We start from the raw sequence: 14,895 nt of genomic DNA, 5'->3' as shown, positions 1-14,895 counted from the left end.
CCTACTAGCTGGTATCCCGGGTATCATTAGGGGCTAGAGCCAGATGCCAATAACAGCAACACTCACAATCAGTTGTGGAAATAATTGCAGGATTCCTGAGATAACTCAGTGGCCATCATTAACTGTCATTAACTGATAAACTGACAAGCGCTGATGGTTATTATTGTTTGTTTATTGTTGTTATTATTATTATTATTGCACAGTTCCCATATCTTCATAACTCTAGGGTTCATAATATTCGCTTGATGAGCGCTTTGAGGAAATGTTAACAGTCGATCACACCAGACTCTCCTCCATTGTAGAAAACGGTTCTAACGGCTTATGTCGGTTACCAACGGCAACCGTAGATGATTTCCAGCTTTCACCAGGTGCTTTCAGCTTGCAGCACAATCGCATGATGTCCTGTGATAGTCGTTTTTTATGATAGTCTTGTCCCAGCGCAGTTTTTGTACATGTTTCATCCTTTTTGGTCATTTGCTGTCAGTTTGTAGTGAAACCTCAGATGTCGCTTTGTCTTTTAATTCAAAAATTCTTTTCCAGTTAATCGATAGAATTTTATTTAAATGTAATTCAGGTTTTTGTTTTCTCGCTGAAGATTATTTCATCTGTAGTTTAGCAAGTCACGTGAGGTGACTAGTAGTCAGGCTTGTTGACAGGATGAGTATCCTGCCCTCGTCACTCGCTGCTTGATGTTAGAGTCTGTAGCTGAGTACAAACAGTGATGAGGCTTGTAAGTAGTAACAGCTCTGCTCATACTAATAGCTAAACTGTTTCCTTGACAACAGTGGAGGAGGATGAAGATGATGGCATTGTGGATGTTGATGTGGTGATCGCCCCTTCCGAGCGCGATAACTCTGTCAATGAAAAGGGGAATAATGAGAGCGGGGGTAAGGACATGTATTTAGTCATAGCTACTTCTTGTGCCTTTTATTTTATACATCATAAATTGTTCGTCCTTTTGTATTTTTGATGAATGTTGATAGTCGAATGCCAGTGTGAACTGTCGTACGGAGGTCAGTGACTAAGCCTTGATAAGTAGACATTATTAAAAATAACAAGAGTCTTGCCAGTACAGAGGTCTTGCATGCCAGACCCTCATTTCTAACAAGGAGTATAAAGTTTTATTTAATCCCTTTTTTTTCATTCTTATCATTTTTACACTATATTACAGTCACATGACATTTTCGTTTTCTCATTATTTTTAACAAACATGTTTTAATCTTTTGATGTGGATTTACTGTTCTCCCACAATCCCTTCTTTTGTTTCCCTCACCATTGTTTTGTGGGTTTGTTTTATTTTTTCTCTCTCTCTTACACCCCAAACCAGTCTCAGTTCTTCATTTCGATTAAATGTCAGTCCTGGTCTTCAGATCACCGAAGCATGAAATGCCGGTGCGTTGTTTCTCTTGTTGAGAACACGAAGGCTGTGATGATGAAGTGTCAGTCCCAGTGTTACCTGTAGGGTGGCCCGGGGTCAGCAGTTCCAACACATGATCTAGACTGGGAAAGTGCTTCATCACAGTTTCTAAAAGTGCGTTTCACTGTTCACCCCTCGGCGCGTTTCACGTGCATTCCGATACTCTTCTGCGCGCGCAGACACGTGACGTCACCTGATGGCGGTCTCGGTGGACTCGTCTCCCACTCAGCACTTCATGTTGATGAAACACCGACAGCTTACCTGCTGCACTGTTAGAACCCTCTCACATCTGTCTTCACTGGACACGTGACCTTCGTTCCCGTCTGACACTTGATCTACATCCCGTCCTTGACATTTGACCTCTTGTACAAGTCCGTTGACATTGATGACGTGGACAGAGCGCGCGGCGTGTGTCGGTGTTCGATGCTCACTGTCCTTGCTGCTGAGACCCTGGGGGACAACCTCAGGGAGGGGCAGACAGAAGTGGTGTCCACCTGACCAACATTCTGTGTTGAGCTCTGTGCAAACCTCGTTAGCGGGAGGGACTCACAGTCGTCTGCACTGTCACCGCTTGTTGAGTTCAGACACCTTGACTTATTCTGTCCAGGAGTAAGATGGCTGAGTTATAGGGAGACTGAATAGTACTCACCCCGCCCATTTCCAAACATCTATTCATAACCATTTTAATCATAAAAATCCTGTCCTTTCCTCAAAGTGTCTTCACACAACTGAATATCACAGAAATTTTTAGCGGGAAAAAAGCTTGTTTCGGCAAAGAACGGAGCACACAACCTGAATAAACATTTTTACATCCGGCGGCAAACCCTTTGTGCTGACATGCACCGCAATCAATAATAAATCCTCCTCCACCCGCAAGCAAGTTCAGTGTGAATTTCATGTAAACAACTTGAAATCAGATTGAACTGAGCTCTGCACGCCGGCCTCCCACCTCCATGCTCATCTCTGTCCTCCCTCCCTCACAAAGACAAAGTTCTCTGATATGTAAAGATTAACCATTTGAACTCTTTTTCCCGGTGAACTCTTGAGGCACCCGCTCAAATATCATTTCCCAGCCTCGCATTTTTTCGTATTGTAGTAAATGTGAATATTTTTATTTTTATTTATTTTATTTATTTATTATTATTCACAAAGATAAAAGTTTTGTAAGTTTTTTTCCAAATCTTTTGGGAAGTTCTTCAGATTTGGACATTGATGTAGGAGTGGACGACTACATGCGTTATGCGTATTTTTTTTTTTTTTTTTTTACTTTTTATTATTTTATTTATTTTTTTGAAAGTGTTGGGGGGGGGACTAAGTGCGGAAAATGCGAGCGGGAATAATTGAGAAGAAGGATGGTTTTAGCGTGGGCATGAAATACAGCAGCAGACAGCACTTTCCTGTGTTTGTTTGTCGGCCAAAGCACGCTGTGTTTTCGTTCACTCTTTGATCACGACAATTATCGCCGTTACGCCATTTTCTTACCCGCGCGCGGTGCCAGCGCGTGCCCAACATTTGTCTTTGTCAGGACCTCCCTCGCCTCGCTTCTCTAACCTGCTTTGTTGTTCGCATTGTGAAAATTGGATTGCACGCCTTTGCCAGCTTTTCTTGTGCATACTTTGGTTGTGCAATAGTCTCTAAATAGTTCAATTTCATTTTGTGAAAGCAGATAGCCTGAGACATTTAAAGATGCGCCTTCTTCAAAGATTGGCAAAATGGCAAATACACGGGAAAAAATATGTTTAATAAATGAGCATCCAGAGTTAGAAATATATTGTTTATTGAAATTTCTTAGATATATAAAGCAAGGACAGAAATGACACCATCAGAACATATTATAATAATAAAATGTAGTTTCCTTCTTGATGATACGAGAGGAAATTATTTTTTTAAACAGAATAAAACTCAATCCTGCTTTAATGCATTATCATTATTATTATCATCATCATTATTATTATTATTATTTACACAGGTCCCAAGGTGGGTCGCAGTTCCGAGGAGACCATGGAGCCCGTCGCCGTCGGCGCCTCGGTGGAGACGCTGGTGATCGCCATCGTGGTGTCCATCGTGTTGTCCATGTTGCTGGGCTTCCTCATCGGCTACAAGGTGGCGGGGTGTCGCACGGCGCGCGGCATGGACCAGTCCTACATGGAGCGCACGTGCTCCCTGCAGCGGGGCCGCAACCGCCTGTCGTCCGGCGAGCACCCGCTGTACAACCCCGACCACACCGGCATGCCCAAGCAGATGAACTATGTGGTGAATGTCAAGGGCAAGCTCAACACCGGCACCGTGGAGACCAAGCCCATCACCAAGTCCAACAAGGTCTACTTATAGCCTGCTCCTCCATCCCCACCGGGAGGCCTCGTGCAGGGAGCACCACCTTGCCTCGGACCTTTTTTTCGAATTTTTCTACGCCAGGCAAGTCTTGGAGTTGGACCAGGCTTTTCTAGACTTCCTGCATTTGCTGTTGTCACCCTCGTCAAGATGGCGCGAGGGACCAGGCGCTGTCCAGCTACATTCATCGTGTAGTTGTTCGTCTTCTCGGCCGCACGGCTCGCTGCCCGGGTATTCGTTCTCGGTTGTGAATAGGTTTTCTTCAGTTTCTCATTGAATACCCGTGAGCAGTTCTACGGACTTGGGCTGAGTCGGCCAGATGGCGCAGAGACCAGAAGCCAAACATCACGTGGTTTGGGCAGCTTTGACCTCCGGGAACTTTTTTCTTGATGTTGGACGCAAAACAAGGCTGGATCCTTACGCGAAAATAAACATAAACACGATGCTTCCTATGGACTTGGGGGAAAAGACTATGTGTGTTTCTTGACCAGTGAACTTTGCCCCACAGAAGTGAACAGAATTTTATTTGTGGCAACAACAAGTTGTGTAGACGCACACGGAGGGCGGGGTTGGGCACCAAAGGGGGACCACCGAGAGTTTGCAGACGAGCGTTTTTGCTCATGCCTGTTGCAGGGCAAGACAGATGACCAGACAGCCATACCAACGATTTGTTTCTGTTTGTTGTTTTTTCTCCTGCATACAACCAGACTACTGGCTGTCCTACAAGATGTAGCACTATGTATTTACGGAGGCCAAAGAAATTCAATTTCGGCGTCTGGAAAAAATCAAAGGAAATGAAGCAGCAGAGAGATGCTGTGAGAAAGTTTCATTTTGTTAGCACAGAGATAAAACATCGCATGCTTTGCTTCTGCAGGGTGCTTTAGTATCAAATATATTTTTGTTTGTTAGTCGTCGACAATTTCTATTCTCGACATTGGTGTTTACTGACCAGTGAGTGTTAGATGAGTGCCGTCTACTCCAGTACTCAAACTGAAACTTTTTTTAAAGAAGTGTTTTTGCGTCCTACTGCTGTAACAGACTGGAGGGAAAATAAAAAAAGAACACCCACCGCTGTCTGATAAACCTAGACTAGGATCGCCAATCGCTAAAAAGATGTTTTTGTAATTTAGAATTCGTTCAGTGACTTCCTTGTTTGAAAATAATTTTGGGTTAGCCGAGTGCTGGAACTGGTAGGTTCTCCAAGAACTTTGCACCGACTGGCAGGAGAGGGAGTAACTGTGGGGCTGGTGATCCATTAGGGTTGTGTACCCTGCCAAACGGTTTGGTGCATGTCTCCCAGCGAGAAGAATAGAAACAGTGTTGCTACCTATTGACGATTCTCTGCAAGCTTGGGATTCGCTCTTCATTTTTTGTATTAAAAAAAAATCTCAGAACAAACTCCAAAGGAACGAGACTGGCTGCTTGTGCTTCCATGTTCTGTTCGTGCTGTTCCTTGAACTCTCCCTCACCCTCCTTTCTTCCCCTCAGCTTAAGACTGTGACCCCGCCCTCGGCTCGCTGACCTCTCCCGTCTGTTGGGAGTCTGGCCGCGGGACACAGTCTCGGCGTTTCTCAAACATCTCGTGTGAACGACGTCCTCAACCGATGACAGACGACATCGGCGCCATCAGATGGGAGGCCTGCTCACGTTTCGTCTCGCTCCGAGAAACTGCGATCTGCAGCGCCACCAAGGTGATACGTCACCTCCAAGATGGCGCACGCGGCGTACGTCATCCCGTGTGAAGATGTTCGTGGTCCTAAGCTTCGCATAAATTGAACTTTCAGAAGTTTCGCCGGATTTCGCTGGGTGTTCTTGACTGCTTCCTATGCAACGACATCTAAATAAACTCACACACAGTGCATCCTCGTGCTGCTCACTCTGGACCAAGTGCAAAGTTCAGCCCTCGACCAACGGTGGATCATGTGAAGGAACAGTTCACACAGTAGAAACAAGTTTTATACAGTTGATGACTCTGGACATGCTTGAGAAGACAGGCAAAATGTGTTTTGTCCTCGCATTTAACATTTAAAAAATATGGGTGAGTCGGTCACAGGAAGTGACGTTGTTCGCATGACCAAGTGCGCATGTCTCTGATGGCATGCGGTAACGTACAGGTGCAGTCAACAGGCAGAGGGTGACGTCAGTCAGCACCTGCCCATCAGTCAGACCCCTGGAGGTCTCAGGCTGACAAGCAGACCGCTGATTGACTGTAAATCGAGGCAGGGCGAGCAAACACGAGCTGGAGAAGGTTTTTATTTTTCTGTGCAGCTGTGAACTTTGCGGACCAACTTCAGGCAGACGACCAAGATAAGTGACGTCACGTAAGTGTGAGACCCGGACTCGGTGTGGTGCTAGCAAACACCCCACCCGACCCCACGTCCCGTCATGCATTTCCCCGTGCTGCCTGCGTGTTTCTCGTCATGCAAAGTATTCAATCGGCGCTGAGGTCATCCCGACCTGCAAGAACTCTGACCCCTGACGACAGTCGACTCACCAGAGCTCGGTCCCCAGGACGTTGTCACGTGACGTTGTCCAGCTCTTGAAGTGGTTTGGTGGCTCGTGTGGAGGTCTACCTGAGGGGTGAACCGTACTCTTTGTCCTTCCACATTCCAGCGGCAACATTACTTGGGTCGGGTGGGTGGGTGGGATCCGAGTGATGTCGCCGCCATGCTGTGTACAACAGCGAACACATCGTTGTCATCTGTTGCTCATTTCTTGACGAAAGCTCGTGCAGTGTGTACAGTGACCAATCACGTGTATAGCAATGGTGCCAGTACATTCACAGAGATAAATGTAACTCAGAATTGTATGCTGTAGTGTGCTGTAGCATCTTCCCATAACCTTTACCGCCATTTTCAACGGCTTTTGTGTATCTGCGCGTGCGTGCGTCTGTGAGTATGCGTGACCTCGGCCTTGGCTCCAGCATCAAAGCTTTCGCATCGCTTGACTCGTCGCTTTATCGTCTGCTGATGATGGGCGGGCCGACAGTTGACATGTCTTGTGTTTGGAGGATGGGCGTGGCTTGTAGCTCAGGTGTGATAATCTTTTATCTCAAACTGTTATTTGTATAAACTCATATAGCGGAACTGAGTGTGCTAACTACTCCGGGGGCAAGCAGGGGTTAGAGGAGGAGGACGAGATGTTTCGTACGATTGTGCGACTGTTGAAGTCTCGAGTGTTCTCGCGAGAGTGCCTGTGGGATGTTGTCGTGCTTTGCATGTGTAGGTGGGTGAATGGCTGGCTGAATGGCTGGCTGCACGTGAACACAGTCGTCAGGATAGAGAGAAGAGGGAAGGTAGACACGCCTCGTGGCTTACTCACCATGTCCGGGATGTAGGTAGGTAGAAGTTTCCAGAAGGCATTGTCGGTAGACTTCAGCCTCCTTTCCTTTCGCTGGCCGCCATTTTCCTCCAGATCATCATCACCGGAGCCTCCATCTGCTTTCTCAATCTGCTGCTGTCGGTGCTCGTGTTTCTCTTTCCATAACAAACTGTTTTTGATGTTCGCGGCCACGCGACGGATCCTCCCATCGTCCCCCCCTCAACACTGATGTACAGTATTCTCGAGGTGCGCTCCACAAACAAAAGTTTGTCTTAACAAAGTTTTCTTGGCAAACATTTCGTATATTTGTTAAGAAAAAATACCTACAGAGGCGTGTGCCGCCCTTTCGGAATTTTATTCAAGTGTAAACAAAGAGAGGGGAGCTTATCAAATACAATGCATTATTGTTATTATTTTCATAGTCATTTGTTTGCTTTACCGATTGTCAGACATTATTTGTTTACATGATCCCGCAGGCGGCCTCGCTCTGGCAGGTGAAGAGGAATTTTCCCTTTTTAACCCTTAAAAGTCTGTTAACTGTTATGAGGGTGTGGTGTGGTCCAGACCCGTACAGATCATTAATAAAGTAGGTCTGTGTCATTGTGACAAGTGTCAGCTGCAGGTAGAGTCGTGGTGCCGGAAGTTGTTGTTGTTGCTGTATTATTCCTACACCAGTCCCCTTCACTCCTTTCCTCGGTCCGTTGTAGTTTAGCCTCCAGACAGACATGCGCAGTGCGAGTGGGAGATAAGAGTTGCAGGCGTGCCACAGAGTTCTCTTAGTGCATCTGGACATCGTGAGTTATCTGCCGTCTGTGACAAGGGGGATAATCACGACGCCGTTGTCATTGGCTGAGCACGAGTGTAGGCCAGGGTGTGTGTGTGTACATACATTTCTCTGTGACTGCCTTACAGGCTACCAAACCAAAGGAACTTTTCTTTTCTGCTTTATGAATTGTGTTCACTTCAGTAAAAAGTTTATAAAAATTTGGAACGGAAGGACGAACAATTGTCTTCAAATAAGTAAGCTCCCTTTGTTTCAAGTGGCTTTTGTTGTAGTTGTCTTTTCTTAGAAGCTCAGCTGGATTCGAAACTCTCTGCTTCTAGGTGACCTTAAGCAACCAAGCCATCCATGGTCATGACCAGTGTCGGCTCTGGCAACACCTGCCCCTGTCCTCCTCACTTTCTTCATCAACCACCTCCACCTCACCTCAACTCCTCCCTCCCCACCTATTGTCACCCTCGTCACCCTCTCTCTCTGCTTCATTAACAGCCATAGTTTGCAAGTTGCAAGTGGAGGATGGTGGTGGTGGAGGAAGACAGAAGGCGACTAAACATCGTCTGCCTGCTGACAGGAGGACTACAGGCTGCAGCTGGCGTGGCGAGCATCCAGACGGCGGTGCATTCCGGAGATTATGGGATGTTGTAAGCCTGGAGGCGGTGGTTTATAGGTGGTGTTGGTCGTGAAATTATACAGTGGCAGGACCTGGCGCAGTCACAAGTGACATCAAAGGCCGGCTGCATGTTTACTCGAGTGTTTTACGCCCGCTCGGCTTAGCACGAGAACTACTTGAAAGACGCGGACCCCTCGACAATGTCCTCCCTCTCCCCCCCGAGACCGTCATGCATCATTTCTGTAAACGACCTCCTGACTTTGTAGTCATGGTCTTCATGCATGGAACATTTCTTTTATTTTCATCCAGTGTAGCCATCACAATCCAATGAAAAGTTATTTACCTGGGTAGCTTTTTCTTTTTTTCGCTCCGTGATTTAGCGCTGGAGGAACTGGCTCTGACGGTTATGTTCCCAGCGCGAGACTGGCTTTGAGAAACTCACCAGATGCACGCTCCATTGACCTGAGCACCTGGCAACAACACAGCACAGTGTTGACTAGAGAAGGTGGGGCTGTCATCATCACCTGAGCCTCACCTGGAGCTGGCTACCTGTAAATAGATGTGATGCCCAGTAGTCTCACTCTCTACACCGGACTAGTATTGCAAAGTGCAGAGGCAGGTACTTTGACACAGAACTCAATTTAGGGGATTGGAAGAAATCTTTTGATAGTTTTCATGTTACAAATTTTACTTTCTCATTTCTTTGAATGTCTTGTTCACTCTCACACCTGACCCTCTGTTGTCATGCAGTGTGTGCTTATCTCCCCATTCATACCCGTCTTCCTCTCCCAGCAACAGCGGCCTCCGTGTGCATCCCTGAGACCTACCCAGACATCGTGAGTACCAGAAAAGCAAACTCCACCTAGCTTTCATTTGGCGAGGTATCTATCTGAACTGCTTTCTTGATGGTTGTTGTGCATCGTCGGTGTGGTTACTGTGGCCATCACCATGTCGCCACCACCTGTCTGTAGTCACCACATGGCCACGTGCTCCTTGGGGCCTCGTGATGAGTGCTCAGCGCAAACAGGAAATTATTTTGTGTGAAAAATATTTTCAACGATTCGAAACTGTCGATGGACAGAGTTAACCCCTCCCACCCTCACCCTTCCCGTGGACATCAAGATAATCACAACGATGAAACAACGGCGTCTGCGGACTGTCAGGGTTGAACCATTGTCCACACACTTTTCTGCAGTTCGCCATAGTTACCGACCCCTGACCCCTTGTGATGGACAGTGTATCTGTTGTGTCCTCCACCCCTATCTCCCTCTCTCCCACAATTCCTTACACCCGCCAGGAAAACTGTTTTCTATTTTGTACCTTTGAACGTTAACCTCGCAAATATCTACAACAACATCAAAACTCTTTATCAACTTCCAGTATGCCAAGAACGACAACCGTTTGTTATACGATGAATATTACGCTTTTCTTATGTTGCTGTTATCAGAGTATCTTCATATTCATGTTCTCCTCCCCAGGAGAGGTTGGGGGAGGGCTGCGCGCCCCTACAGGGGGCAGTGTTTGAGTTGTGACCGCGGAATCATATTTTTATACTGCTGATAACAAGAGTGTGACTGTGTGTTGTGCGCATGCGTACTGTAGTCTTGTGTCCTGTACAGTTACAGATCCACAGGCGCTCGTCTGTCACGTGATCTTCAACGCTTGGCTTCCGTTGTTGCGCGCTGATCTTCTTGTCGTGGGTGTTGCAGTCGTTTTTTGTTTGTTTGTTTGTTTGTTTGTTTTTCTTTCGGACGTCATGCGGACTACCGTTGCAAGTAGGATCAAAGTTGTTTTTTTTTTTTTTTTTTTTGTTTTTTTTTTTTGAAATTTGTCGTTTCATCTCGACCCAACGGAATTAGTGCCAACATTAATAGTTTTATTAAAAATCGTGTTGGACATCGGGTAGCCGGGTGGACGACTAGGACGAGTGGATGCCTGCCTGACAGTCGCTGGCGAGCAAACACAATTTATGTTAGTTCCAAACGTTTGACAACTTTTGTAGCTCGTTGAGTTGAAGTATTGACAGACATGGATTGACAATAACAATAATAGTCGTTAGTAATGACAGCGCTGCGTTGCCAGGGGAAACGATAGTGGTACAGCAGCAGCACTAGAGATAGTAACAGGTAGGACAGGACTAGTAGCAGTCCCTTATCATCTCACCTAGCACCAACTCCTCAGTCTATTTATGTTTTAAAGCTCTGTTGACTCTCATGATTTTATTATTTGTGAAGTGGATTCATGTAATCAACGTTTGATATATAATAATATATAACAGTCTTGTCGGCTTGTCCTGGTCCTGGTAGGCTGCTGACAGTTTCTTCCAGTAGAGTCGACTTCAAACCTCGTGCAAGTTCATTGTAAAACTATTTCCCTTCTCGAAGTTCAGTCGACTGTTGGTCACATTCCCGTCGTCTGAACACGAACTTTGTTTATTTTCTAAGCAATGCAGCATTAGAGAGCCGAGAAACAATCTTTTTCATGATTTAGTCCATGTTTCGCAAGTCCTTTCTAATAAAAGGATATTTTTTAAGGTAGTGACGATGTGACAAGAAGATGACAGGCAGATCCTGTTGCTGGTGTCGCCAGTGGACATGTCGGTGTGCGCGGTAGTCGAGGCTAGACATAGTCGTTGCTGTGGGTGTGAGTGTGGACATCGCTGGCCTGTCTTCGTGCTGCTAGACACAAGATGGAGCAGGACAGTGTAGCAATAAATGTTCTGTGCGAAGCTTCTGGCTGAAAGTGGTTTTGTTTTCATTTTACTGAAACATGCGTATATTGTTATTTTGTGATCATAGTAAAGTTGTATGGTATTGTATGTAGCATATCAAATATGAAAATTGAAATAAAGAATTGTTATCTGAAGGATTGAAGCTGGTGGTTGTTTATGTGTGTGTGATTCCGACTGCGAAATAAACAACAAAATATAGTATAGTTAAAAGTAGGCAACTTTTCTCTACAAGATGCCACCAACTTTATTTTGTTGGGAGCTGTGTGACACGAACTTGCCCGAGTGCTAGTAAAACTTTCTTTGGAACTGCATACGACTACAATGGAGACAAATATTTCTTCTCCTCGAACATTTTATGTCCATGAGATCATCCTGACTCGCATGTTCAGTTGGCCTGAAATACTCGGCTTGTTGTGACTGATTATTTACCCCTCGTCTAATGGCAACGCACTTTCTCCCCCTTCCTTCTCCGCCCCTTTCCTTCCGTCTTCTTCCCCTTTCTCTCTCTTCTCTCTGGTAGTGTCGGGGTGTTGTTGATGTTTTTGTCCAGGTATTCCCTCCCCTTCCACCCAAAGTTTTAAAAATTTAATTCTCCGGGCGTCGTTCACAAAAGGTCTCAATAACCTTCTCGGGGTAATCTCCAAGTCTCGTGACCACCGCGACCTCAAACTTTATTGCTTTCATTGCATTCCCGTGGGGTCAGACATTCCGCCCCGCAAGATAACACCTCATTATGCAGTCGATAAAATTCACGCGCCGGGGGCTACAGGGGATCGCACGCATGTACCCAACAACACCGTGTTCTTCCGCTTGCACTATATTCTCCAGGACAGACACGGTTACCACAAGGTGGCAAGAACTAGCGAGTAATGTCCAGCGTGGAGGTAAAGAACCACTCGCACAGTTTCTAGGAAAATGTAGGAGTACATGTACCCTCTGTAGGACGGGTGGGGAACGTCCGCCCCGCGGCCCCTGTAAAGCCCGCCACATTATTTGGTCTCCTAGGGCAACCTAGGCGGGACTCCAAATTCAATAAATCGAGTTTTTTCCCATTGCACCATAAATTTATATAAAGTGGATCATAAAAAAAAGCAACAAACGGAATTTTGGGGGGCCACGGAGGGAATGTCATTACGACATACGGGTACCTGACAAGACACGTCTGCCTGTATTTAGTGACTTAGAGCCGGGTAGGCTGGTGGTGTACAACTGTACACCGTGTACAAGAGTGTACACTGGCAAAAACTAAGGATTAACCAGATATGCGGCGACTTTAAAGGAATACATTTCTATGATCAGTGAGTGATGTTATAAATGTCCAAATGGCCCTCGGCAAGGTTAGCAATCACGACAACTCTGTTTGTTTCATTCGATCTTTTTTTCTTTCTCTCTCACTTCCCCCTCCGAGTCATTTATCGCCAGCCCGCACTCACTGGTGGAGTGGATGTGAGGAGGTATTCACAGTCTGCACCGGAGAAAAAGAGAATGAAACATTTGTTTCAAGATTGAACTATTGATACACGATATCTGCTCTTCCTTCACGAGAGGATCGGGTTGAGAACAAGTACGATTCTGTTCAGCTGGTTTCCTGAGCTCGGGCCTGCTTGAGAGAGATGCCAGGACTTACAGTCGGAGATTGTACCGCCGCCAGCCCCACACCTCAGCAAAGAAAGTTGAAAAGTGCATCCAGTGTCCACAATCTCGCCAACCATCAGACACTCGCACCAAGACCTGGACACCTGCAGAGTAAATCGCATTCGAGCTGCAACAGCCAGGAAATGGAATGATAATGAGAAGTTTGTATCTTGCTCATTGAAAACTGTTTCAGGGGAGAGAATAGAGAGAGAGAGTCGAAAGGTGAGGGGGATGCGGGTAGGAAGGTGACATATTGTTAAGAAAAGTTGTCGCTGACCTTTCAACAAGAAACAATGTCTCCTGGGAAAGAAGTTTGTGACATGCCGCGGCCATGTAAACGCTGAAAAATGTAATAATTTTACATTCCAAATAGTTCTTTAAAGTTTCAAACTTCTCCGCTCCATAAAAAACTTTCCTTCTTTCTCTCTCGCTCTAACGCTCTCGTTTTCTCTCTCTCTCACCACAAGACATCAAATGAATCGTTTCCCAGAGGACCTTGCAGCAGACGTATTGCTGTATGTACAGCCACAGATTTTCCGCTCCTGTATTGCTCTGGGTATTGCTTTGGGTATTGAAGCCGTCAGCTCTGGACTCCAGTCATTTAGGGCTAAAACAAGGATTCAACACGTGCTCACATCATCTACTCACGCGGTGACCCCTGACCTCAGCCCGCCGAGACTCGTTATGACGTCATCGCCTGCCCTCGTTCACGACTTTTGTCTATTCAATTGTCTGTGAACACTGTGGGAACTGTGGACAGTCGCTTTAGTTTCCGCGCAAAGTGATCGAGTCCACAAAGTTTCTACACCGAAGTCAGAGTTCTTTGATGTCTGCTTCTGTTTTTCTCGGTTTTATTTTTTTGTTTCTCCCTGCGGTTGTTTCCGCAGTCTGATACAAAACATTTCCTGGCAATCTTCCAGGCGTTGTCAGCTGTGACACGAACTCGCAAAGAAAAGGAAGAAAAAGATAAAAAGTTGGGAGGAGAGAGACAAGAGAATATGTGGTGGAGGTTGTCCATCAGGCGGTGAGATAGTGAGAGGAAGACCGAGTCACTTCTTCACGTGTTGCTGCTTTCCTGTCTTTCGCCATCATTAATGTGTTCTCTTCTGTCTCTCGACAATGTGTTCTCTTCTGTCTCTCGACAACAATGTGTTCTCTCCCGTCTCTTGCAACATTAATGTGTTCTCTCCTGTCTCTCGACTTTAGTAAGTTGTTTTCTAGTCTAACCCTAATCTTAATGTCTTGTTTTCGTGTCTCTCACTAACACTAATGTGTTGTTTTCCTGTCTCCCGCGACCTTTAGTGCGTTGTTTACTGTCTCTCGCTAACTTTGAACTGGTGTTTTCATGTCTCTCGCCAACTGTAATGTGTTTTGTCAGATTTCGTCCCTGGAGCAGGGTGGATGCGAGTACTATACAGCATGTTGCTGGATACCTTGAGGTCGGCCTGAACTGTGGAGCGCACTTCATTGGAGGATTCTGTCTGCAAGTCATCGCCACAGTTACCGGTCTTCATCATTGTGACAGCGATTCCTCTCTCTCCCTCCTTGTGTAGGGTTAGGCCCTGGGAGGTCAGCTGGAGTCGTCCTGTCATCTCGAAACTGAAACATCTTCTACAACCACACCGACGACCCTGCGACTAACGGTGTGTGACGTCACTCTCAGATTGCCCCCACTCCCCTCCCCGGGAGGCAGCACGAGCGATGCAGACGGCGACAGGAGGTCGGCGGAGGTGACTGCAGACGCGGACCCGGGTGGAAACACAACCTTCCTCGGGTCAGCATGACTCACAAACACGCACGTGCACGATCGCTTTGCACACCCCGAGCACGCGCGTGCATGCCAGGTTACGTGGGGAGGCGGTGTAATCAGCCCCACGGTCTCCGTCTCCCTCTCAAAACAATGCGAAAAAAATGGTCTCCATCCCTTCTCCCTGCACTGCCCCCCTTTCCCCCTCCCTCCGCACGCTCCGTCACTTTGTCCCTACCTCCTCTACCCCCCCACACCCTACATGCAACGCTTTCGTTCACCCTCCACCCTCCACCCACCACCCACACCCATCAGCGAAGAG

The 14,895-nt window shown here is 46.6% G+C and overlaps 1 protein-coding gene across 1 annotated transcript in view; it reads left to right on the top strand.

The window, feature by feature from the left end:
• LOC112553721 (semaphorin-1A-like) overlaps nt 1-11,329 on the top strand; it is an 83,992-nt gene extending 72,663 nt beyond the window's left edge. The window contains exons 18-19 of the mRNA XM_025221128.1: nt 786-887; nt 3,387-11,329. Of these exons, the coding sequence (XP_025076913.1) occupies nt 786-887; nt 3,387-3,748 (464 nt within the window). The 3' untranslated portion in view covers nt 3,749-11,329. The remainder of the gene's footprint in view (nt 1-785; nt 888-3,386) is intronic.
• Nucleotides 11,330-14,895: the final 3,566 nt, after the last annotated feature.

Source organism: Pomacea canaliculata, linkage group LG13, assembly GCF_003073045.1.
Source record: "Pomacea canaliculata isolate SZHN2017 linkage group LG13, ASM307304v1, whole genome shotgun sequence".
Classification (NCBI taxonomy): domain Eukaryota; kingdom Metazoa; phylum Mollusca; class Gastropoda; order Architaenioglossa; family Ampullariidae; genus Pomacea; species Pomacea canaliculata.
Note: the sequence above shows the minus strand (reverse complement) of the source record. Positions and strands in the feature narration are given on the sequence as shown.